Source organism: Propithecus coquereli, unplaced genomic scaffold (genome assembly GCF_000956105.1).
Source record: "Propithecus coquereli isolate 6110/MARCELLA unplaced genomic scaffold, Pcoq_1.0 Scaffold232, whole genome shotgun sequence".
Classification (NCBI taxonomy): Eukaryota; Metazoa; Chordata; class Mammalia; order Primates; family Indriidae; genus Propithecus; species Propithecus coquereli.
The window spans coordinates 3902344-3926793 of record NW_012147864.1 but is presented as its reverse complement, the minus strand read 5'-3'; the positions used below and the strand labels follow the sequence as shown (position 1 = coordinate 3926793).

The 24450-nt window shown below is 59.7% G+C and overlaps 1 protein-coding gene across 7 annotated transcripts in view; it reads left to right on the top strand.

Moving 5' to 3' along the window:
- The window catches only part of TCF3 (transcription factor 3), a 29230-nt gene extending 5232 nt beyond the window's left edge, over positions 1-23998 (top strand). Inside the window, exons 3-19 of one of the 7 annotated variants that reach the window (XR_001137542.1) lie at positions 8377-8450; positions 8683-8761; positions 11175-11242; positions 12826-12955; positions 13730-13782; positions 15085-15187; positions 15264-15439; positions 15529-15661; positions 16027-16085; positions 16169-16247; positions 17143-17216; positions 17454-17612; positions 17698-17821; positions 20227-20362; positions 20523-20758; positions 22729-22955; positions 23291-23998. Coding sequence is in view for 6 of the 7 variants with exons in the window: in XM_012645441.1 (XP_012500895.1) it covers positions 8377-8450; positions 8683-8761; positions 11175-11242; positions 12826-12955; positions 13730-13782; positions 15085-15187; positions 15264-15439; positions 15529-15661; positions 16027-16085; positions 16169-16247; positions 17143-17216; positions 17454-17612; positions 17698-17821; positions 20227-20362; positions 20523-20758; positions 23291-23433 (1826 nt within the window). In the remaining variant the exon portion in view is untranslated. The remainder of the gene's footprint in view (positions 1-8376; positions 8451-8682; positions 8762-11174; positions 11243-12825; positions 12956-13729; positions 13783-15084; positions 15188-15263; positions 15440-15528; positions 15662-16026; positions 16086-16168; positions 16248-17142; positions 17217-17453; positions 17613-17697; positions 17822-20226; positions 20363-20522; positions 20759-22728; positions 22956-23290) is intronic. The other 6 variants (XM_012645446.1, XM_012645444.1, XM_012645442.1 and 3 more) reach the window with 6 other exon arrangements.
- The last annotated feature ends 452 nt before the right edge of the window (positions 23999-24450 follow it).

Genomic DNA, 24450 nt, shown 5'->3' with positions numbered 1-24450 from the left:
AAGGCTTCCTGGAGGAGGTGGTGCAGACACAGTGGCAGTCCCCCGTCATCCCCCCAGACCTCTGCCCTGAGCTTACAGCAGTGCTTGGCGGGGAGGCTGGGGTGGAGGGGGGTGTCTTTCCTCATCCATTGTCCTCCCTTGCTCTCCCTCCCCTCCCACGGACCCCAAGCAGCCAGACCCGGGGCGGTGGGCTTGGCTCAGAGAACCTTCCCTCCAGGCTGGCTCTGGCAGGAGCCCTGTAAACATTTGTAGATGGATGTTCTGGTAGCCTCAGGCCCCCAAATGCATCAGGCTGAGTTTTCAGGGGAATCATGAGGCCCTTCATGCTGCATTTACTGCCCTTGAGGGATGTGGTGTGGTTGGTCTGGCCTGGGACACCCTGTCCCCTGGTTCAGTTCCCGCAGCTAACACCAGCCTGAGCCCGGGGGCGGCATAGGACCGGGAGCCCTAAGGTCTGAGCTTAGACACCACTCCCTCCTTGCTTCCTGGTCTTGCTCCAGGCCCCAGACAAGCTGTGTCACCCTCAGTTTCCTTATCTGCACAATGGGCGTCTGCCCTGTCCTCAGAGAACTCTGGAGTCAGCGGGTGTGAGAGGGTTCTGTAAGCTGCGGGGTGTGGGGCATGTCTTGGTGGAGTCCTCTCGGCCCTGCCCGGACCTCATGGTGCAGGGGACCTCAGAACTGCAGTCACCCCAACCTCGCAGAGGACCCTGGGTACCGCAGAGCCTGGCAGTCTATCAGCAGGGCGGGGCATCCCCGGGGCTGTTGGACTTCTGCCAGGCCCCAGAGGGGTACAGCCTTCTTCCACACGGGCCTGGTCGGTTTTTGGGGAACACCGCCATCTCTCAGGACGTCCCAAATGCTAATGGGTTTCTCCAGCCAACTTTATCTACCTGACCCATCCTGGTGTGCCAGGTCTAGCACCTATTTAGTGCTCCTTTAGATTAGCTTACTTCTCTTAAACTCATGTTGAAAGGAAACTTTGTGAGATTGAAACGTAATCAGAGAGGCCGAGTTGCATTGCTGTCCGCAGTGTTGCCTGAGGAAGTGTCTACCTGGTCTGTGTTTTTTAAAAAACACTGGTGTTAAGAGAGGCATTAGAGACAAACTAATGGGAGACCACGATTCTTTGCTTATTTATATTGGAAGACATTTAAAACAGGAATAATTCTTCTACCACTCCCCCCGCCTCCCATTTTTGGAAACCCTCAGGCACAGATCTCTAAGAAACAGCCATAGTAGAATAGACACAAATCAGCAATAATGTAAACACTGCAACCATGAGGTGCGGCCAAAGCTGTGTTTGGGGGAAGAATCGTAGTCTTCAACTTTCTCACTTATTAGAGCAGGTAGAGTGAAAAGAAATGGATTAAGCATTTAAATTTAGAACTTATCCAACAACACAGTAAACTCAAGGAAACCTCTTTAGGTGGTTTGAACTGTCTCTTAGTATTTCCTAAGTTGCCAGTTACCCGTGAATTTTTTTCCTCATCTTTTTATCTCCCTGTCACCATCTCAGTACTATTCAGTTTTAGTCACAGAAGCTCTGGTGTTTTTATAGTCCTGCTTGTTCATTTCTCATGTTTTTGCCCCCAGGTTTTCAGACATGCTGATATTTCTTCATGATCTTTTGAATAATTATGTCTGCATGCCCCACCCAAAAAAACTTCGTATTTTGACATTACGTTAAATTCATAGATACATTAGTCTTTACAGTTTTCGCATCATAAGAACCTGGCATCTTGCTCCATTTATTTAAGTTTTGTTTTAGCCCTTAGAAGTTTTTATTTTTTAAATTGGTTTTTATTTTTGAGACAGAGTCTCACTGTGTCACCTAGGCTGGAGTGCAGTGATGTCATCATAGCTCACTGCAGCCTCCAACTCCTGGGCTCGAGTGATCCTCCTGCCTCAGCCTCCCGAGTAGCTGGGACCACAGGTCTGAGCCACCGCGCCCAGCCAGTGATGTTTCTTGTTAACAGTTTCTCGTATTAGAGACCCCTTGAATTTCGGGCATCCTGTTTTAGCTGCTGAATCAGCTCTGCCGGCAGCGTCGTTCACTTGTGATTGCCTGTGTTCCAGAGCGGTGCCGTCAGAGGCTGCATTTCCGAACCTGAGCAGGTCGACTCTCCCTTCTCGGGAGCAGCCTCCTAGTGGGAGCAGCAAGTGACTCCATCTGACGCTTTTTCTGGGGGTGTCCTTACGTCCCTGTGTGTGGAGATCTGGTCCACGCCTCTTGTCCGTTTTAACATTTTCTTAGGGGAAAAAATCAGCCACGTATTAAAGTGCGTCGAGGTTCTGTTCTTTAAGAACGTGTGGAGTCACCTGTCGTTTGTTTGCTCACGAGAAGCTGCAGTCTGTCTCTGCCGACGTTTACTTATGTTTCTTCCTCTTTGTTTCTCTGTCCTTGATTCAGCTGCCTGGGCTTTATGTACTTTATTGATTGTTCTTCCAAGGAATTTGCTTCATTGGTGGATCAATATTTATCAATTGACTGCTTTTCTCTTTTATCTTAATTTCTCCTTTTTTTAAAGTTTTTTTTCTTCCGACTTTTGAATCAAAATCTTTGCTTGTTTACTTCTGTTCTCTCTTGTTCAGTAGCCAGAGTGTTGAGAATTATAAATTTTTATCAGAGGACCACGTTAGTCTTATCCCGCCACTGCCAATAATACGTATTTTCGTTACATTAGGTATTTGATAATTTTTTTTATTAATGGACAGGGTCTCGCTCTATCGCCCAGGCTGGAGTGCAGTGGTGTCGTCATAGCTCACTGTGGCTTCCAACTCCTGGGCTCAAGTGATCCTCCTGCCTCAGCCTCCCAAGTAGCTGGGACTACAGGTGCCACCACCACACCTGGCTAATTTTTATGTTTTTAGTAGAGACGGGGTCTCTCTTTTGCTCAGGCTGGTCTCGACCTCCTGGCCTCAAGCGATCCTCCTGGCTTGGCCTCCCGAAGAGCTGGGATTGTAGGCGTGAGCCACCACGCCTGGCCTGATACTTGATTTTTTTTAAAAAGATGATTTCTGAGTTCCAAATTGGGGGTGGAGTGTTCGTTTCTTGATTTCTTGGCCTCCAGTGTCAGAAATCAGATGTGGCTTCAACAGTGGCTGCTATTTGGAAGCCACGTCTGTCCTGCTCTGGCTGGCGGACGGGCCACTTGCGCAGCGGGGTCCTTCCTGAGTACTTGGGGGATAGTTTGACATGGGGCTGTGGGGTCTTTAGCCTGTAGCTGCTTCGTGTTTAGATGTTTAATCTGTTAAATGTCGAGGACGATGAGCAGGGCTGTTCCCCCACTGTTGTGTTTGCTGGCGTCTGTTTCCGCGTATTCGGATGCCGGGTTATTGGGCGCGTGGAGGCTGCAGACAGCGGGACATGTCATGGGTCGGGCGTCTCCACGGCAAGGCGAGAGCTCGTCCCTGGGTTCACACCGTATGTGCCTGTTGCAACCTCTGCTTTTGTGCGCGTGGCGTGGCATGTCCTTGTGTACCTGGTTGTGGTCCACCCGGGTTGCTTGTTCCGGAACTGTCTGTTGCAGGCGCCGTGTCTTTAGATTTAAATAAATCGAGTCAGGGTCTATTTTACCTCTCAGCCTTCCCTGCATACTCTTGTTTTCCGTTTCGCGTCTTCATGCCCGTGATAGCTTCTGTTTGGTGCATCTCCTTGAATCGTTCTTAGAAGGTTTATGGTTCTACTGGCGATTGTTTTCCTAGTTGTGAATAACGGGCGAAAACTCTTCGTTTCTCACTCTTTCTGCTTCAGAAGTGAAATCGCATCTCCCCCTTTCGAAGGGACGGGGAGGAGTGAGCTGCTCTGTTTCTTCCGCCCTGGTGTTTGGTGTCAGTAAATCGCCACTTTTAAAAAACATTGTGTCTCTCCATTTGTGGATTGTATATTATTTGTGTCTTGCTGGGAAATGTTTGTATCGTTACGATGGTGACTCTGCGGCTTACTGTGAGGCCCCGGGCAAACAACTTCTCTTTTATTCCTCAGTTTCCTTGTCTGTTAAATGGGGATAGTCGTGGCCATGGCAAGGATTTGATGATGTGAAATGATGCGCCCAGAACAGCGTGGTCCTTCCATAGACCCCACGTGCTCTGTAATTTCCTCGACACCTGGTGGTTGCTGCCTTCATAGTCTTCTGTGTCCTGGGATAAATCATTCTCTAAGCCCCAGACTTCATCCACCCTTCCTGTTGTGTGTGTTTTCCTCATGTGTCTGTTGCTTGCAGAGAGGTCGCAGGTTTTGGGGGCATTCTTGGCTGCTGGCTGGGTACCCCTAGACACCTACAGGGGCAGGTGGGGGAGTCTCTCTTGTCACCCTGGTCACCGATGTGAAATTTGCAGCGGAAGGGCGCCTATTTCTCTGTGAATGATTATTTACGTATTTGTTGGACCCTCACTCTCAGGGCGGTCTCTGCTCAGCGGGGAAGCCCTCAGGGCTTGGGGCTGCCCCTCTGGGGTCTGAGGAGAGGTTGGGTTCAGAGGAGCCCCCACTTTCTGCTGGAGGAGGCTGCCGTGTTGCCTGCACAGCCTCGCGGCTGCTCCGCCTCGGGGTGCATCCTGCCAGTCCGGGGGCTCCACTCACTTTCTCTGCCCGCCAGGGGTGGGCCGCAGGGCCCCCTCTCCTGCAACCCCGATGCCAGGAGCGGACGTAGGAGGGTTTCCCAGGATGCCTGCAGCCCCCGCAAGGAGGGGCTCCGAGCCACTCCGGTGACACTTTCTTCCCCACGTCCAATCCTCTGCAGGACCCTGGGAGCGTCTTAGCCGGACCCTGCGGCCGCTGCCTGCCCTGGGAGTCTCGATAAGGTTCCACATTCTGCAGACCAGAAAAGCAAAGCAGAAAGATGAAAGGGGCAAAAGTTAGTGAGTCTGGGCAGAGGGCACATGCTCCCTCCCTGCAGCCCCTCCCTCGGTTTGGGCTTTTCTCAATATTGAAAGCTGCCCCCTCCCGAAACCAGCGTCTGCTCTTGCCCCTCGCGAGCCCCCAGGTGACTAGAAGTGGGTCAGAGAAGCATCACGGGCCACGGGGCAGCGGGGCAGGTCGGTTCCTTCAAGATTTTAATTAGGAGGAGGAAGAAAGGAGAGAGAGCTGGTGTGCTCGGGGGTTGCCTCAACCACACGTGCTGGGGGTGGCCCCACGCGGGTCTGAGTGGCGCAGACTGTGAGCGAGTGCCGCCTGGGCGCTTGTTGTTAAGGCGTCGCTGTTTTATTTTGTTAGGTGCGATCGCGGTTGGTGGCGGTTGTGGTTATTGTCACCAGTAGTTTAGTCTTTACCTTTGGGGGCTGCATCGTCCAGTACAGCAGCCACCAGCCGCAGACGGCTGTCTGCGTTCCGCTCGTCACAGCCGCACAGAATCAGAAGTTGCTTGTTGGACGGCGCGGCTGGAGAACTTTTTGGTCATGGTGGATAGTTAGTTCCGTTGGAGACACAGTCATTTATGAGCAAAATAAAGAAGTGGGAGGCAAGTGTTTGTGGTGGGCCCGGGCTGGGGCGGGGAAGGGGCAGACCCAGGCAGGGCTGTGTTGGGAGGACCAGAGAGGGCCGAGGTCAGGGAGGAGTTTGGTCTTTATTCTGAGGGCGATGGGAGGCATTGGAGGGAGGGACAACAGCTAAGTTTAGCTTCTAAAAGCTCCCGTGCCAGGTGTAGCTGCGGGGACTAGAGCTGGGGTTCTGACTGGTGAGGCCACCTGGGGTACGGCGTAGGAGGGGCATGGTTCCCGGGACTCTGGCCTGAGCCCCCAGGTGGAGGTGCATCGCAGAGCTGGGGCTGCATGATGACGTCCCCGGGCGGATCCAAAGCCACACCCCTGGTGTTGTGCCCAGGGGCTTGGGATAGGGCCGGCATCCACCAGGGTTTTCCTGTCAGGCTCTGGGACCCACTCCCAGGTCCTGAACTCTGGGGCTCGGGCTCTGGCAGTTTCTACGCCGGTCTTCCTAGGAGCGTAGCGGTCAGCCCACCCTCACTGTAAAGGGCCGTGTTGTGACTGTCGTTGACTGTGCCAGCCAGACGGTCACTCTCACCGCCACTCGGTTCTGCCGAGGCTGCCGTGGATAGTGTGGGAACAGACGGGGCGTGACCGTGTGCCAATAAAACTTTATTTACAGAAACAAGCAGGGGGCTGGACTTGTCCATGGGCCGCTGGGTCCTGCCCAGTACTTAGTGCCTGTGGAACCTGCTCCCTCATTCGCAAATGGGCCACAGTCACGGATGAGCGGCCCAGGAGGCCAGGGATGGTGAGGGTTCATTGAGCACAGTGTTCATTGTCATCCTTGCAGCAACCTGGGCAGGTGGGTGGCTCTGCCACCCGGTCGTCTGGAGTTGGAGCTGAAGCCCCGAGGGGTGGCTGTTCCCCCTCCCCAGCACTCTCTGCACGTCCACTTTCGGGCCCCTCGGTGGCTGGGCGGTCCCAGAGCAGGCAGCATCCTTCCCGGGCACTGCTTGTGAGGACTTCGCCTCTAACATTAAAAAAAAAAAAAAAAAGGAATCATAAAAAAATTATACTCCAACAGCTACGTCTTATTCTATTAGCACGTTTTAATTGCAACACGAGCAAGGAACGTGTTATGAATATTCATGACTGGGTTATTAAAATGCATAATTAATCGGTGGGGGATTTTAATAACTGTATTAACGTGGGGGGGAGTTGTCCTTATTTTTGTTGTCGCTGGAAATGGGGAGGCCGAGGGCTGGGCAAGAGGGGTTTCCTGAAGGGGCAGAGCGGGGCTGTCACCTCTGTCGGGGGCTTGTGGGGGCCGAGGGCTGTGAGGCCGGGTGTGCGTCCTTGCCAGACACCCTGGCTGGCATGGGGCCTCCCCTTGCTCACTCCAGGAACCTGGCACCTGCGGGTGGGTTGCAGGTACCCGCCGGGGTGGGGTTGCCCAATGCAGGGACGCCCTTGCCTGAGGTGGGGGCTGTGGCTGACGGGGAGCGGACAGTAGGCAGGTGCCTGTTGAGGGAAACGGAGGCCCAGCAGGTACTGGCGCTGTGCCCGAGCTCATGCACCCAGCCCCCTACCCCTGGGCCCAAGTGAGCGTCCAGGATCTTGGGGTGCAGACACCCCAACCCAGTGACAAATGCCAAGTGGCTTCCTGGAGACTATGAGAGCCCCCTGCCCGGCACCCCCATCCACCAAGGCAGCACCCCAACCCCCCATCCCACCCTGTAATCCTGTCGGAAATTTTTGATTAGAAAACAAAGTCTAAATGAGTGGTATGAATATTCATCAGACAGAGATTAATATGCATAATTATGCAGATTAGACAGCAATTAAACACCAATTCTCTGGGGGGAATGATTAACACAAAGGCACCAAAATAGAACAACGCAATTTGGAAGAAGTTTCTGGTGTGGATGAGCAGGGGCGGGGCGAGGGAGCCAGGGTGGGGCGGGTGGCCACCTGGTGTGTCCAGCCTGGCTGTGGTGGTGGCCCAAGCTGGTGCCCAGCACAGGCGTCAGGGCAGGGGCTCCCTGGCCTGGCGCTCAGTCTCAAGACTTGGGCATGGATACGTCAGTCCAGCAAAGTCCAGTTTGTAGCCCCATATATGGAGGAGGGAAACTGAGGCACAGGAGTGGCTCGTGGCCCCCATGAAGGGGGACATAGTCCCCAGCCCTGGGAAGGGTCTCCAAGCAGGCACTTCCCGGAGCAGAAGATTCTGGAGTCCTGGGCGGGTGCCCTGAGTGAAACTTGTTCCAGGAGATAAGGGCCCCACCCTGCCCCGCCCCGCCCTCGGGACCAAGGTCCTGGTCCCCAAGCTGGTTAACTCCTGCCCTGCCATAGGCCTTCCCACCACCCCGACCAGCCCTGCTTCTGTGTGACAGGGATTCGCTTCTCCCTCGCTGGGCCACCAACCTTGTGATTAGTGGATGGTTCCTGGCAGCTGCTGCTGCTCTTCCAACAACCAACAAAGGGATGGCTCTGCCTCCTGCATTGGCAGCAGTAGGAAGAGGGAGACTCCAGCTTCCTCAGAGCTCAAAGGGTCAGAAGAGCCTGCACCTGAGGTGGAGACACATCAGCCTCATGGGGTTGGGACTGGGTCAGAGGCAGGGACCTGAGTCTGGGAGGAGGAGGCTTAGTGTGAGTGTGAGGGCTCTGCCCAGAACGGGCATGATGGCTGGGGCTTTGGCAGATGGGTAGGAGTTTGCCAGCAGAGACAACAGGTGGAAGGGTTCTTTGAACTTACGGACCTGCAGGCACCCTGAATCCCAAGGCATCCAGGGCATTTGCTGCTGACTACGGTGTCGTGTAGGCTGGGTGGGAAGGCGCTCCCAGAGCTCCCTGTGTCTGGTGAGGCTTCCCCCTAGGCAGTGGGACCCAAAGCTGGTGTCAGAGCCAGACAGGGACAAGGATGACACTGAACTTTCTCCTTCCTACCCTGCAGGTCTCGAGGACCGGCCCAGCCCTGGCTCCTGGGGCACCAGTGACCAGAACAGTTCCTCCTTTGACCCCAGCCGGGTAAGGAGGCCCTGCGGGGCCCCAGTACCTGGGTGTCCTTTTCCTGGGGTGGGAGCACGTAGGGAAACTAAGGCCGAGAGGAGGAGGAAATCAGATGCCAGTCGGCTTCACAGGGGCTGGACTCAGAGTCGTGGGTTTGAGTCCTGAGCCCGGCCCTTGGAAGCAGCTGTCACAGAGGGCTTGGCCCGAGGCCCCGGAGCCCCCAGTACCCCTCATCCCCTGTCTCTTCTAGACCTACAGCGAAGGTGCCCACTTTAGCGAGTCCCACGGCAGCCTCTCTTCGTCCACATTCCTGGGACCTGGGCTTGGAGGTGAGTGCCGGCGTGGTGCCGCACATCCTGCCCCCCACGTCCCTCTGCCACGCACAGGTGCGCCTGCGATGGGCCTCCAGGCACGGTCAGCGCATGCAGGTCAGTGGCACCTCCCGGACGTTCTCCCAGAGGTCTCTGGCGGCCGAAGCCTCTGCCCATCCCCAGGGAGCAGGTGGACACAGCCTTGGTTCCCTGGCATGGCACTCTGTGACTCAGTTTCCCTTCCTGAAATTTGGGGACAGAAAGGTGGTTCCGGGCCCACTGCCTGCCTGGGGCTGCTGTGGAGCTCCAGGTGACTATGGGGAGGTGGATTTAGGAGCCCCGGAGACTCGAGGGGTCAGGGCCCACCTGCACCCTTCCGTGGCCCTCGTCAATTGTAACTGAGAAAATCAAGACTCAGATGGGCCTGGGATCGAGTTCTGCTCCACTGTTGACTCCCCTCTGGAGCCTCAGTTTCCCCCCAGAACCGTCCCCATAGGAGGCGGTGAGGACGCGTGCAGCTCACCAGGCCATGCTATGCACACGGTGCCATCGGTGTGCGTCGTCACCGCCCCCGCTAGTCCTGCACGGCAAACAAGGCTCCGAGAGAAGTGACCTGTCTGGAGCCTGTGGTTGGCCTGAGCGGTCGTCCCCTCCTGCCGGGTGACCCCCGAACCCCTCCCACATTTGTGTCCCCCTCCCGCGGGAGTCCGGTGCCTGGGGGCTCGGAGGCTGGGGCAGCGGGAAGGGCTGGTGTCTCTGGGGCTCACCCCCTGGAGAGGGGCCCGGGGCAGCTCCCCTGTGGTGCCTTGCCTGCTAAACACGGCGATTGTCCTGACCCTCAGCGACCCTGTGACACAGGTTCCCTGCGCGGCTCCAGGGTCTGGGCGGTGGGGATAGCTGGCAGTGTTTGTATTCGAGTTTATGAGAAAACAGCGCGCAGTGTGCTTGGGGCGTCTGCTGCGGGTGCCTTCGAGGTGTGACTGGGTTCAGGTGCTCTGCTCGTTTGTGAACTGTATGGCCCAAAGCATTATTGGCCTGTGGGGAAACTGAGGCTGGAGGACTTTGGGGACCTCGGCCTTCATGCTGGACCCTGAGGGGGCAGCCCCTGGCTGAGGCCCTGTGGGGGGGTCATGTGTCACTTTGCCCATGCTGGGATTTGGCGCACAGTAGGTTGGTGGCCTGGGTATGAAGCGCATTGCTTGTGGGGTGAGGGGCGGGCACATCTGAGTTTCGTGCCCATTTCCCAGGTGGGGAAGGTGAGGCCCAGCCCCGCCCTGTAGTCTGGGGTGGCCCCTGCACCTGCTGGACACTGGGTTCCCATCTGGCTGTTCCTTCCTCACGACCTCTTCCTCTCACTCCTGCTGGCCCCGGGGCTGACTCGCGCGGTTCCCACGGCCGCTTGTCCAGCAGCGCCAGAGTGCAGCTGTGTCCCCCCTGGACCCCCACGCCCAGGCTCGGCTGGGGACAGGGCAGGCAGGCGGGAGGTAGGAGTGGCCTCAGCCTCCCCATGGCTCAGGCACCTGCAGATCCTTTGTTTTCTCACCCGTGGGATGTGGGACGGGGCTAATAGCCACTGCTGTGGGGTGTGGCCAGGGGGACTGTGAGCATGGCCCGTCCCCTCGAGGTCGCTGTGATAACACAGGAGGGAAGAAACACCAGACTCTGGGAGCATTTCCCGGAGTCTAGTTGAAGTCGTACTTTTAAAACAAAGAAACCAGGAGATTTTTTTTTCCTAGTTTGAAAATAACTCAAATTAGTCAGTTGAGCATCCCGACTCCTCCAGCCAAGTTCGGCGCCCAGTTTAAGCCAAAAGGGGATTTAAATGGCTCCGGGACTGAGCAGTCCGGGGAACCTGCTTCAGGCGAGGCTGGACCCAGGTGTCCTCGCCGGGGGCTCTCTCAGGCCCCGACTGCCCCTTGTCACTGAATAGTGGGAATCGTCCCACTACTGGGGGGGAGGTGTTTGTTGTTGGCGCTGGGGCCGCGTGCTCCTTCCTGAACTCCCGCTGGCAGCAGCCTGTGTTGTGGAAGCTCGGGGAGCCCCGGGGCCTGGCGCTGAGCCTGACAGACGCCGTGTACACAGGCCACGGGGACGGACAGATACCTCGTGTGAGCCCGACACCTCCGGGCATCAGCTCACAACCTTCAGCGGAAGAAACTGAGGCTCATGAAGGGCAGAGGACACCCTGACCTTGGTGGCCCCAGATCCCGGGCAGGGGACATGTTGGTTGTGGGGTGTTCTGCGTTTTGAGTCAGCCCAAGACCATCTGGGAGCCCCTTTACTGATGGCCAGGGAGACAGGCCCTGTTCTCTGTCTTATGCACTGAGTGCCTGCTGTATGCAGTCCTGTGCCCAGTGCTGGGCTGACCCCAGCAGCTCCTCAGGGTGCTCCTTGGGGTCAACCCTGAGTGACCTTCCTTCCTTTCCTGCAGGCAAGGGTGGTGAGCGGAGCGCGTACGCCCCCTTCGGGAGAGAAGCGGGTGTTGGCGGCTTGACTCAGGTGAGGGACACAGGTGCGGGGCTGGGCGCCACCTACTTCCCAGGCGGGGGTGGGGTGGCAGGCACAGGTGGGCAGCGACCTGCTGGGGTGACCCGGCTGGGGGTGTGTGGCCGGCTCAGCTCCCGCCCTGCCCCTGTTGTTTTATTTTTTTTGAGACAGAGTCTCACTCTTTTGCCCAGGCTAGAGTGAGTGCCGTGGCGTCATCCTAGCTCACAGCAACCTCAAACTCCTGGGCTCAAGCAATCCTTCTGCCTCAGCTTCCCAAGTAGCTGGGACTACAGGCATGCGCCACCATGCCCGGCTGATTTTTTTCTATATATTTTTAGCTGTCCGATTCATTTCTTTCTATTTTTGGTAGAGACGGGGTCTCGCTCTTGCTCAGGCTGGTATCGAACTCCTGAGCTCAAACAATCCGCCCGTCTCGGCCTCCTCCCAGAGTGCTAGGATTACAGGCGTGAGCCACTGCGCCCGGCCCCTGCCCCTGTTATTTTTTATGTGTGTTTTAATTTTAAATTAATCTGGCACAATTTCCTTTTCTGATCCGCGGGAGCTTTCCCGGCCCAGCCAAGTTCTGTCCACTCGCTGGTAGCAGCTAAAGTAGTTCAGGCCCTGGGCCAGACCCGGCTGCCCGGGTGTGGACGTGGAGGGAGAGAGGCAGGTGGGACCCGGGGAGGCCACGGCCCCTGGCCCCACAGCTGCCCCACTCCCGGGTCTAGGCCTGGGGGGGCCAACGTGCAGACTGAGCGGCAGACAGGGAAACTGAGGCAATGTGGCAGCCCAGGTGAAATTCTCACCCTCGCTGGCCCTGGTTGAGAGGCCTGGGGTGTGGGGGTAGCGACCGGCCCCAGCAGCCCCAGCGTGGGCTCCCGTCCTGGGTGGCTGCAGGATTTACCTCTGCCCCGCCTGTGACTCTGGATCTCAGGGCACTATCCTGTCTGTCCTGGAGCCACAGTAGCAGCAGCTGCAGCTATTGAGCACCAGCTGGGTACCAGGCCCTGTGCGAGGGTAGAACTCACTTCCCCTGGGGCCAGGGAACAGCCGGTGTGCCCGTTGCACGAACGGGAAGGTCGAGGTGTCCCAGGTTCAGGACGTGCAGGTCTTCAGAGCAAAAGGCCACCCGTGCCGGGTCGTCCACGGTGGGAACATGGCAGGCACAGACCACGCAGCTCAGACACTCGAGCCAGCGTGTAGGACCTGGCCCAGGGAGTAGAGCCCGGGCGAGACCAACACATGCGGAATTAACCCTTTCGTTCAGCTGTAACGAGACAAAAAGGCGCCCACCAGGTCAAAGGACCAGATTCCATTGACACCAAGACGCACGACTGTGCGTGTTTAGCAACAATATTTTTTCTTTCTCTGGCTTTTCTTTATGATAATACGTGTGCGGCTCGCAGTCCACAGTCTTAGGGGACGGCAGGTGTCGGGAAAGAAACGTGAGCGGGCAGAGGGGACGCCCCCTCCCACTGCACCCCGAGGGTCAGGGCTGCCCGCGGGTGGTCCAAGGGGCTCTGGCCTTCCAGCTGGGATTGGCCTGGGGGCCGGACGCTCGCCGGGCGCCTCCTGACCCCTGCCTCCTCCCGCAGGCCGGCTTCCTGCCAGGTGAGCTGACTCTCAGCAGCCCCGGGCCACTGTCTCCGTCGGGCCTCAAGGGCAGCTCCCAGTTCTACTCCTACCCCGGCAACCCCCGGCGGAGAGCCGCGGACGGCAGCGTGGGTGAGTGGCGTACGGGCAGGGAGGCTGTCGGAGGGAAGTGGGGTGTCCTTAGCTGAGGGGACAGGCAGGGCAGACCCCCACGCTTCACCCCGCTTGTCCAGCGCGCTGTTGCCCGCAAGGCTTCTCTGCCGCGGGTTCCCACGGCCTCCCTACCCGCAGGGCTGCAAGGCAGCGTCAGCACCATGCTGGGTCGTTTCTTAAACAGCGACGTCCCTGGCAACATGCACACAAGTGTGGAAAGTGGTGGCTCTGAGCTGACCAAGAAAAGGACGCTGCTGAGAGTGTCCATGAAGCAGGACGAGGGCGCAGCCTCGTTCAGCCTTGCTGGGGACGTGCTCGTCGCCACTCAGATCTTTCCCTGATCCGCGTGTGTCCGCGAGTGATTGCGGCAGCACCTGTGGGGTGGGTTTCAGGGTTACCAGTTTTATCGAGTCGGGAAATTTGCAAACGCGGAATCCAGGATTAGTGAGGACTACTGGCAGGTGGGGGTCCTGGGGGGAGGGGACGGCCCAGGGACTTAGCGCAAATACTGCGAACAGCGTGTTTCCTGAACTCCTCCATGCTGGGGGGAAATGACTTTTTTGCACCTTTGGGCCTGTGTAGACCTGAGGTTTTTTAACAGTTTTATCAAATGGGAAGTTCAAGGGTCTCTTCTCATGAGTGTGGGGCAGGGGCCGTGGGGCAGTGACAAGTGTCCCCAGGGTGCGGAGAGGCGGCACCGTGCTGGCTGGTGCAGGGGCACTGTGCGGCGTTGCTCAATCCTCTCGCTCCCAGCAGACACGCAGCCCAAGAAGGTCCGGAAGGTCCCGCCAGGTCTTCCATCCTCGGTGAGTTGCGGGACGGGAGTGGGGGACCCTACGGCCGAGTGCCTCTCGCGACCCTGAGGCTTAGGTCCACCCACCCCCCAAACGCCACCACTCGCCAAGGGGTCACCAGCCCCTCCTGGGTTCTGAGCCAAAATCTGCCCCAAGGCTCTAGCTCTGCAGGGTAGGCCGGGAAGTCCTTCCTCAGGTCTAGCCTGTATCTTTCTTGTTCTGAGAGAAAGCCGGGCCCTACAGCTGAGGCCTCCCTTGTTGGGGTGAGGATAGAGCTCCTGGGAGCCAGGGCCAGTCCAGAAGGGCCCCCATCCCACTGCCCTGTGTCCCTGCCCGCTGCCTGGCGGTTGGCAGGGTGCCAGGCCTGGCAGATGGTGGTGGCCCGTCGGCAGCTCACAGCACCACGCTCCCACGATGCAGTCACGCTGGGAGCAAAGGCAATTTACTGGTTCCTGGCTCAGCTGCCGCCGCCCTCTGCCTAACTCCCGCACCCGGCCTGGCTCGGGCTCCGGCCGGCCAGGCTCATGGCAGGCCTGGGTTTGGGTCCTGGGCTGGAGGCGCGTTCAGGCTCGAGCAGTTTTAAGGCTCCACACATGACAGTACCGCTGCCCTCCCTGCTTCCCCAGGGCTCCTCTTCCTCTGACACCCCAGGTTCTCACAGCATCAGAGCTGAGAGTTCTCCGGCCCCCTGGCCTGCTGTCTCCCCCAGCGCTGGGGGCAGACATTACCAATTGATCCCAGCGCTTTGCTGCTAAACCCATCCACCCAGTTCCAGGCAGTGCCAGCCCATGAGTTGTCTCTGGGGCCAGTCACAGACGCACGTCATTCCAGGCCACTGACTCTGAGGCCCCAGGGTCTCTTGTGATCCGGTCTGGGGCCAAGCGAAATTCCATCCCTGGGGCATCCCATACAGGGCACAAGGGAGAAGGAAGGGTTGGGGCCACTGCAGCTAGGGCTTTGATGGGTCAGTAAGAGTTTGCTGAATTAAGGAGGGAAAAGATATTCTGGACAGAAGCTAGTCTCAAAGGCCTCAGGCAAAAAGGCCAGAATATTAGCAGGTGGGAGGGTGGCAGGAGGTGTGGTGGGGGCTGGCAAGGGAGCAAGAGAGACAGGGCACCTGCAGAACCACGTCAAGCACTGGGCCTGAGTTTATGCAGAGCGAGGGTTTAGAGGGAAGGGTATGGAGCAGGACAGGGAAGTGGGTTGGTGGGTGGACTAAGCCGGTGGACCGGAGTGGGGGGGGCAGGGGTTGAGGCTGGGGCTGGTGGATCACCCGCCAGGCCCCTCTCCCTGACCACACCTGCCTGTCTGCAGGTGTATCCGCCCAGCTCAGGTGACGACTATGGCAGGGACACCGCCGCCTACCCATCTGCCAAGACCCCCGGCAACACCTATCCCAGCCCCTTCTACATGGCAGGTGCATGGGGGCACTCCCTACAGCCGGGCAGGGCCTGGGGTCCTCTGGCCCTGCCTCACCGTCCCCCTCTCCGCAGACGGCAGCCTGCACCCCTCCACCGAGCTCTGGAGCCCCACAGGCCAGGTGGGCTTTGGGCCCATGCTGGGTGGGGGCTCGTCCCCCCTGCCCCTCCCTGCAGGCGGTGGCAGCTCCGTGGGCAGCAGTGGCAGCAGTGGTGGCACGTTTGGTGGCCTGCACCAGCACGAGCGCATGGTAGGACCGCGGGTGGTGGGGCAGGGCAGAGCAGGGCGGGTGGCTCAAGGGCAGCACTCTCTGACCCACACTGTTCTCCCCGTCCCCAGGGTTACCAGCTGCACGGCGCGGAGGTGAACGGGGGGCTTCCGGCTGTGTCCACCTTCTCCTCAGCCCCTGGAGTCGCGTATGGCAGCGTCTCCAGCCACACACCGCCCGTCAGTGGGGCTGACAGCCTGATGGGTACAGCTCTTGCCCTGAGAGGGCTGTTGTCACTGTCACTAGCATCAGCCACCCTCCCCTGGGCCCGCCCTGCCCATTGGGCGTGGGGGGTTTGGAAACAGCTAAGCATGGGTTTCCCACATTATGTGGAGAAACCGAGGCTCAGAGAAGGGCCTTGCACACCCAGGGTCCTGCAGTCTGCCCATCCCCAGAGCCTCAGCCCCTGTGGAGCAGGGTCAAGGCGTCAGGGGCAGGGAGCCCCTGGGGTGGGACATCCGCGAGTGGTCGGGTGCAGGAGGGAGCGCCCCGTCGACCAGGGCATCCAAGCCAGGCCACGTTGTCGGAGGGTGGCAGCCCTAAGCTTGGGCCTCACCTGTCTCCCACAGTCTCGCGAGGGACCACAGCCGGCAGCTCCGGGGACGCCCTTGGGAAGGCGCTGGCCTCGGTGAGGCTCAGGGCAGGGGGTGGGGGCCTGGGCCAGGGACCACGAGGCCGGCCCCTGACTGCCGGTCTCTCGTCCTGTTGCAGATCTACTCCCCGGATCACTCAAGCAATAACTTCTCCTCCAGCCCCTCCTCCCCCGTGGGCTCCCCACAGGGTCTGGCAGGTCTGTGAGGGGTGCTGGGGCTGGCAGGCGGGTGGGGGAGGGAACGGGGAGCCCCACAGGGCCTGTGGCATTTCACATCACAGAGCCAGGCAGCTGGACGGGACCCCCCACGGGCATGTGCTGCCATGAGCAGTTCAGGAAGGTTCCCTGGAGGAGGTGGCCTCCATGCTACTCCTCCAAAGTCACAGCACGTGGCCAGGCAGTGTGAGGAGCTGGGTGGTGGTGTCTGGGTTGGGTCACAGCGCGGGCAGAGGCCAGAAGATAGGGCCCGCAGTTCGTGGCGTGTGGACACGAGGGGGCACTCACCCGGCAGATCCTGGGCAGACCAGAGCCAGTGGGGCGAGGCCAGAGCAGCAGGGCCGGGGCTGCCTGGACTCCAGCCCCTATACCTATACGCATTGTCATTTGCTTCCTGACAGATATTTATTAGGTGCCAACTGTGTGCCCCATGCCCCATGCCTGGCTCTGGCGAGGGGGGCAGACCCTGTCCCTGCAAGGACATGCTGGGCGGGTGAGGCGGGGCGAGCTCAGTTGCTGGAGGGCCTGGCCGGCTGAGTCCCCCCCCTCTGCCCCGGACGCCTGGGGATTCTCACTGCACTGTGGCCTGTTGGGTCCCCTGGGCAGGTGGGCGGAGCCACCTTCTGGAGCACATGCTGTGCTCCCCTGAGCCATCTTCCCCTTGTGCGGGGGTGGGTTTTGCAGGTGGGGAAACTGAGGTCAGAAGTGGGGACCTGCCTGGCAGGGATGAGCACAGCCTTGCCGGTGTCAGGCGCCCCCGTGTGGCCGTCCTGGGCAGCACAGCTGTTCACGGTTCCCTTTCTAGGGATCCAGCGGGTCAGGCTGCGCTAGTCCCTGCCTCCCGCGCCCCCACTCACGCGCCTCCTGTGTCTTCCAGGGACGTCGCAGTGGCCCCGCGCAGGAGCCCCCGGTGCCTTATCCCCCAGCTATGACGGGGGTCTCCACGGCCTGGTGAGCGACCCTGCCCTCCCGCACGTGGCCCAGGGGTCTAGCGACACGTGGAGTGTGCACTAGGACAGATGCTCCCTGGGGAGAAACCTTCTAGTTAACTTCTCGAGAGCCCCCTAAAGCCAGGCTGACAGGTTTCCTGGGAAGGGGAGGCAGGACCATCTGCTGCCTGTGTGCAGAGGGCACGCATGTGGGGCCGTGTGGGAGTCCCGGCGGCTCCTCACCTCCCCGTCCCCGCAGCAGAGCAAGATGGAAGACCACCTGGACGAAGCGATCCACGTGCTCCGCAGCCACGCCGTGGGCACGGCTGGTGACATACACGGACTGCTGCCCGGCCACGGCGCGCTGGCCTCGGGCTTCGCCGGCCCCATGCCCATTGGCGGGCGGCATGCTGGCCTGGTGAGCACCGGGCGAGGCTGGTTGGGACGGGGGCAGGTGGGGGGCCCAGTCCAGCCCTGACATGCCCCCATCCCCACACCTGCAGGTAGGAGGCGGCCACTCGGAGGACAGCCTCACAGGCAGCGCCAGCCTCCTGCACAACCACGCGGCACTGCCCAGCCAGCCCGGCGCCCTCCCCGACCTCTCTCGGCCGCCCGACACCTACAGCGGTAAGCGCTCGGCACAGGACTGTCTGATCCCTTAGTTTCAGCTGGGGAAACTGAGGCACGGTGGGAGTCTGACTGGGATCTCCAGTGACACGATGTCACCCCGTCCTTCAGCGTCACAGGGGTCCCACAAGGGCAAGGCCTGGGACAGGGAGATGGGCCCCTGCAGGGCAGGGCACAGAGTGGGGGGCGTCCCACCCACCTCGCAGGTGAAGAATCTGGAGGTGGGACCCAGGAGCAGCTGCAGTCACCATGGGGGCTCCTGGGACATGGTGCCCAGGCGGCTCCTCTGGGAGGGACCAGCGGGGTCTGGCCTTGGCCTCCGAGTGGGTGATGCTGGTGGCTTCCGGGCCACTGCCCCTTGGTTCTCAAGTTGACAGTGAATTGAGATTATCCAAGAGGCACACGCGGAGGAGCATCCGCCACGTGCCTGGCGCCATCCTCGCACTGGGCAACAGGGAGTGAAGCAGAGCACGGCCCTCCCTTGGAGACAGTGAGCTCAGCGCCCAGGACAAGTGTAGGAAGCTGGGCGAGGGCGTCAGGAGCTTTTGCTCAGTTTAAAGGTGGTCCAGAGGCAAGAAGGTGGCCTGTGAGCAGAGCCTGGGAGAAGGCGGGAGGAGGCAGGAACCTGGGGGAAGCGCATCCGGGCAGGATGGGCCTGGAGTGTTGGAGGAATAGCGAGGAGCCCCGTGTGGGCAGACCAGAGTGAGGAGGGGGAGAGAGGGAGGAGACGAGGCTGAGGAGGGGACAGGGCAGGTCGTGCAGGGCCTGGTGGGCCTCGGAGAGGACTTGGGCTTTGGCCTCAGGGGAGGTGGGAGCTGTGGAGGGCTGTGGGCAGAGGAGGGATGGGCCTGACTCAGGTGCTCACAGGTACCCGCTGGTGGCTGCTGTGGGGAGGTTGGGCTGTGTGGGGCGAGGGTGGGATCCGGGGTCCAGGGTGGAGGGGACTGGCTGGCCCAGGACAGATAAGGCCCTGCCCAGCTGGGACCACGGCGGGATGAGGAGTGAGAGGGTTCTGAGTGTGTGAGGTGGAGCCCACAGGGTCTGCACGTGGACAGGACGTGGGCGGGGAGAGGAGGTGAGGACGATGCTGGGATGCCCAGTAAGGAAAGGGATGGGTAGGGCAGTTCTGTGGCTTGCTAACTGCCCGGCACACCCACGACTCATCGAAGTGAAAGTTGGGTCACCATGGGCCCCATCTTAGCCCCAGGCCCCTCCACCCCAAAACCCAGCCTGATGTTTCAAATCAACCCTTCCCTGAGGTTTTGTGCATGTGTGTTTCCCAAAACCATGGTGCTGTTGGATTCCCTGACTTTCTAGATTTTATCAGCCCCAGGGTAGTGTCTCGTCCTGGGCAGTTCTGCCCCCACAAGGACATTGGCCATGTTGGCGACATCCGTGGTTGTCACACTAGGGGTGCTCCTGGCATGGGGTGGGTGGAGGCAGGGACGCTGCTCAGCACCTGCAGTGCCCAGGACGCCGCACCCCAGAGAACCATCCGGCCCATGTCCACAGTCCTAGGGGAGAGACCCCAACATTAGCATTTTGTTGTGTTTTTTATAGAGATGGGGTCTCACTACATTGCCCAGGCTGGTCTCGAACACGTGAGCTCAAATAATCTTCCTGCCTCGGCCTCCTACGACTGGGATTACAGTCGTGAGCCACCAAGCCCAGCCTTGCTTGGTGTTATCTTTTGGTTGTCAGAAATTCTCAAATTTTATACGGTGAAGTTTATTGGTTTGTGTCTTCTTTAGAAAGCAGCTCTTTTAGCTCTTGCTTTAGTGGCACGCAGACTGAAATGAGAATGCCATGGAGATTGGCAGAGCACCTGGGCAAGGGTGGCGTGAAAATTTGTGAAACTGTCCATATTTTTAAATAAATGATTTAACCAATTTTTGCCCCAAAAAGAAAATAGCTCATTTAATACTTTAAGAAAAAGTTCTGGCTGGGCACAGTGGCTCACACCCGTAATCCCAGCACTTTGGGAGGCTGAGGCAGGAGGATCACTTGACACCAGGAGTTCACGGCTGCAGTGAGCTCTGATGATGTCACTGCACCCCAGCCTGGGTGGCAGTGTGACCCTGTCTCACGAAAACAAAAAACAAAAATAGAAAAGGCTGCCTGCCCCAGAGTTGCAACAGAATTTCTGTGTCCTTTATTCTAAAGGTTGTGACATTTTGCTTTTCACCTTCCAGTCCTTAATCTGTCTGGAATGGGTGCTGTGTGTGGCGTGAGGTAGGGATCCCGTTCTGGCTGTGTTTGGGTTTTTTGGTTTTGTTTTTTTCTTTTTTGGCAAATGAAGACCCGGTTGTCCCAGGACAGCTCGTGCCCCTCGTGAAAGGGTCAAAGAGGGATTTGTCAGGTGGCCTCGGAGGCCGGCCACAGCCCCTGACCCAGGCCCATTGCAGGGCTCGGGCGCGCGGGCGCAGCAGCCGGTGCCGGCGAGATCAAGCGGGAGGAGAAGGAGGATGAGGAGAACACGTCGGTGGCCGACAACTCGGAGGAGGACAAGAAGGAGCTGAAGGCCCCCCGGACACGGACCAGGTGCCAGCTCCTCCTCGGCCCCGCCCGCCCCCCACCCCGGCAGGACGCACACGCACACTTGCACACGCACATGCGCCCGCACCGGGAGGCCGTGGCGGGCCCCGCGCCTGTCCCCCACCTCACTGTCTCCCTCTGGCCCCTCCCGGCCCCTCCCCCATAGCCCAGACGAGGACGAGGACGACCTTCTCCCCCCAGAGCAGAAGGCCGAGCGGGAGAAGGAGCGCCGAGTGGCCAATAACGCCCGCGAGCGGCTGCGGGTGCGCGACATCAATGAGGCGTTTAAGGAGCTGGGGCGCATGTGCCAGCTGCACCTCAACAGTGAGAAGCCCCAGACCAAACTGCTCATCCTGCACCAGGCCGTGTCGGTCATCCTGAACTTGGAGCAGCAAGTGCGAGGTCAGTGGGGGCGCGGGCCACCAGCCGTCCCCGCAGTGCGCCACCCTCCTGCCGCTCCTGCCGTGCTGTCCCCTCGCCTGGCTGCCTCTGCATCCCCCTCTGGGGCAGAGGACCAGCCTCTCTCTGCGCCCCAGCCCTGCAGACCTGGGTCCTTTGGCTCAGAACCGTGTCCCCAGACCCCAGTGCCCCCCACGCGCCCCAGCACTTCCTTCCCAGGAAGCCCAGAGCCTGGGGCGCGAAACCAGCGTCCTCAGAGCCCAGAGTCGGAAGCCGGCACCGACTGTTCACCTTGAGCTGGTGCCACATGGGGCCGCGTGAGCCTATCGTGCTCTCTGACTCGGTTTCCCTGTCTGCGGGTGGGTGTTAACCACACCCATTTCCCAGGGCTGGGTGAGGATGAAGGATGCAGACGTCCCCACCTGCCCCCAAATGTGACTTGGCTTGGTAGCTGCTTCCTTTAACTCCTCCCCCTCCTGCGCCGTTAACCCTTTCTCTCCTGCAGCGCTGTTGCTTGGACCGGAGCCCCGGCCCACCCCACCCGCTGTCCCTCACCTCTGAGGTTTCTGCACAGCGGTGTGTGTGTCCTGCCTGTGTCCCCGCCTCTCTCCTCTCTGCCTCTCGCGCTGTCCCTCCTCCCCCCGCCACCCGTGCATCCCTGCTGCTTCCCCGGCGGCCCTCCCTCACCTCGCACTTGCTGCCCGACTCCGGGAATGGCCGGGGCCACGCCCTCGGGGACCTTCCTCCCCCAAATCCCCCAGTGGGGACTTGAGGGAAGAAGAGAGACCCAGGGAACACGCCGGCCTCTAGTCCCCACTGTCAGTTTGGTCTGCGCGCTTGTCCTGGGCTGCAGAGGCCGCCGCTGCCACCCGAGGGGCAGGGTGGGCAGGCAGGTGAGGCTAGGGCAGCTCTGTCCTCCCAGAGGAGCAGGACAGGCCATGGGCCATGGCCTCGCCTGTGTCTTATCTTGCCACCACCCAGAGCGCAGGGGGGCGATGGCAGTTAGTATATACGCGGAAGAGGAAACTTATCCAGGGCAGAGTCACTTGTGCAGAGCCCACGGCTAGAAGGGCCCGGGCTGGGATTTGCAGGGCACGGAAAAGGGTCTCAGCATCATGCCTGGCGCGGGCTGCCTGCTCGGTGCGTTGCAGCTGCCCCAGGATCCATCGCCATGGCCATGGGGGCTGCGTTCCTGGAGGCCTTAGGGCGCAAGCGCTCCCGGCCAGGCAGGTCTTGTGGTGAGGCAGCCAGAGATCACTGTGAGGATCAGGCGCTTTCCTGAGGCCCCTCAGAGCGTGGGGCTCTCGCAGGGTGTGAGCAGGTTCGCACCTATGGGTGCAGACTGAGAGTCCCGGAATTCCCAGTCCTGGGCTTGCGGGGCCAGGCCCTCTCAGCACTCCCATGGCACTCTGGCCAGGCTGAGCTCTTCATTACCAGCAGGCGCTGTTCTCTGTGGGGAAGGTCGTCTCATGGGGAAGGAGGAACAGGGCTGGGGCGCTGGGCCTCCCTTGCTCCCCAGCCTGCCCTGGGCGGGCTTGGGGTAAGGGGACCAGCCCCTCCACGGATTTCCAGATGGGGAAACCAAGGCCTGCCCTCCCTCCACTTAAACGTCCTGGGAGCAGTCAGGCATTGGTCCGTCTTGGGTGTGAGTGTATGTGCACACGGGCAGCCACTCGGACACACAGGAGAGCGTAGCTGTGGTCTCCACACAACGTGGGACACGTTCCCTGGGCACACGGAGGAGCACATTTTCATGATCTGAGCACATGAAGGGCACATGCACTGACACTGCCACCCACACTGACACCAGCTGTGGTACAGGCACTGCCACCCACACCGACACCAACTGTATACGTGCACTGCCACCCACACCAGCACAAACACAGCCTGCCGGATCCCCTCCTTACAGCCCTTCCCTGCCCTGCCGCCCGCCCCTGTCCCCTCACTAACTGAGGCCCCGTGCTGTGACCCAGCAGTACAGAGGAGGTGCTGTCCCTGGAGGAGAAAGACCTGAGGGACCGGGAGAGGCGCATGGCCAATAACGCGCGGGAGCGGGTGCGCGTGCGCGATATTAACGAGGCCTTCCGGGAGCTGGGGCGCATGTGCCAGCTGCACCTCAAGTCGGACAAAGCGCAGACCAAACTGCTCATCCTGCAGCAGGCCGTGCAGGTCATCCTGGGCCTGGAGCAGCAGGTGCGAGGTAGGCTCCCGGGCCAGGTCCCCAGGCGGCCGACCCCCGCCCCGCCGCGCGCTCTGCTGGGACACCTGTGCGCACGGGCTCCTGGTCTCTGTTCGCGTCTCCAAGTGGCTGGATTCAGACCCCATGACGTCCCCCAGACACCCCTGGACACCTAGGTCTCTTTGCAACGCCCCAAATCCTCCACGGCCTTCTCTGGGAAGGAGATGATGTGAGAAACGGAGGGGCCACGTGTGCAGGGTCCTTGTCCCCACCCTCCCCGACACTCCCCCCACACTGCCACCTCCCATTCTTCTCCCGGGACCCTTCCCCACGGTGCTCTCCCCTCCCTCCCCCAGAGCGTAACCTGAACCCCAAAGCTGCCTGCCTGAAGCGGCGAGAAGAGGAGAAGGTGTCCGGTGTGGTCGGAGACCCCCAGATGGTGCTTTCCGCTGCCCACCCCGGCCTGAGCGAGGCCCACAACCCCGCCGGGCACATGTGAAAGGTACGCCGTCGTGGGACGAGTGACCCAGCCTGGCCCTGCGTCCTGGGCTCAGGTCTGACCCAGAACAGTCAATGCCAGGCACTGGGTGTTCGGCCACTCGGTGGGGCAGACGTGCCACGCCTCACACACACCCATTGCCAGCGTTGAGCCAACACCTGACCCACCAAGGTTCCAAGTGACCAGGGCTGCGCAGGCGATACCGGCGTGGGGGAGCTGCCCGGCTCCCCGGCCTCACCCCTGACTGTCCTCAACCCCCTGCGCCAAGTCTCGGCCGCCGTGGCGCCCGTGACGTGTTCCCTGGACCCTGAGCTCTCTCTGGGCCCCGTTGCCTGGGCGGAAAGGAGTATTTTTGGGGAGGGGTGGGGAACAAAACTGAAAGCAAGCAACAAAATATACACTTTGTCAGAAAAGAAAGAAAATGCCTTAACTCTGAAACGAGAACCGAAACATATCACTCGCGGGAGACGCTGTGCAAACGCGGCTTGTTCTTCAGAAGCCGCCAGCAAATCGTGCCTAAGCCTATTTTTTTTTTAAGGAGGATAAAAAGAACGTTACTTATGAGAATTTTTTTTTCCTTAATGTAGAAGAAAACTAGTAAGGATGGTCTTGGTCTATCCTTTTTGTTGTTTTTTTTTTTAAAAAAGCTTTTTTGGCATATGTTTTGTAAGCAACAAATTTTTTTGTATAAAAGTCTCGTGTCTCTTGCTATTTCTGCTGCTGTTTCTAGAACTGAATTTTGCATTTCATGATCAACCAGATTATTAAAAGTTGCATTAAAAAGACCCAGTGTAAACCTGAGGTCCCCGCACCCCTCCGCTCCGGAAGCATCTGCACACAGATGGCGTAGGGATGGACAGGCGTGTTGTCGCATTTTCTGTTCCTTGAGTGTTGGGGGTTTTCTCGGTGTTGCTGTGAGTGACTCGGATGGGCCTCGCCCTGGTGGGGGGCCTCCCGGGGCTGCCCCGGCCGTCCTCTGCCCCACTCAGGGAGGGGACAGGCCTCTGCTGTTCCTGG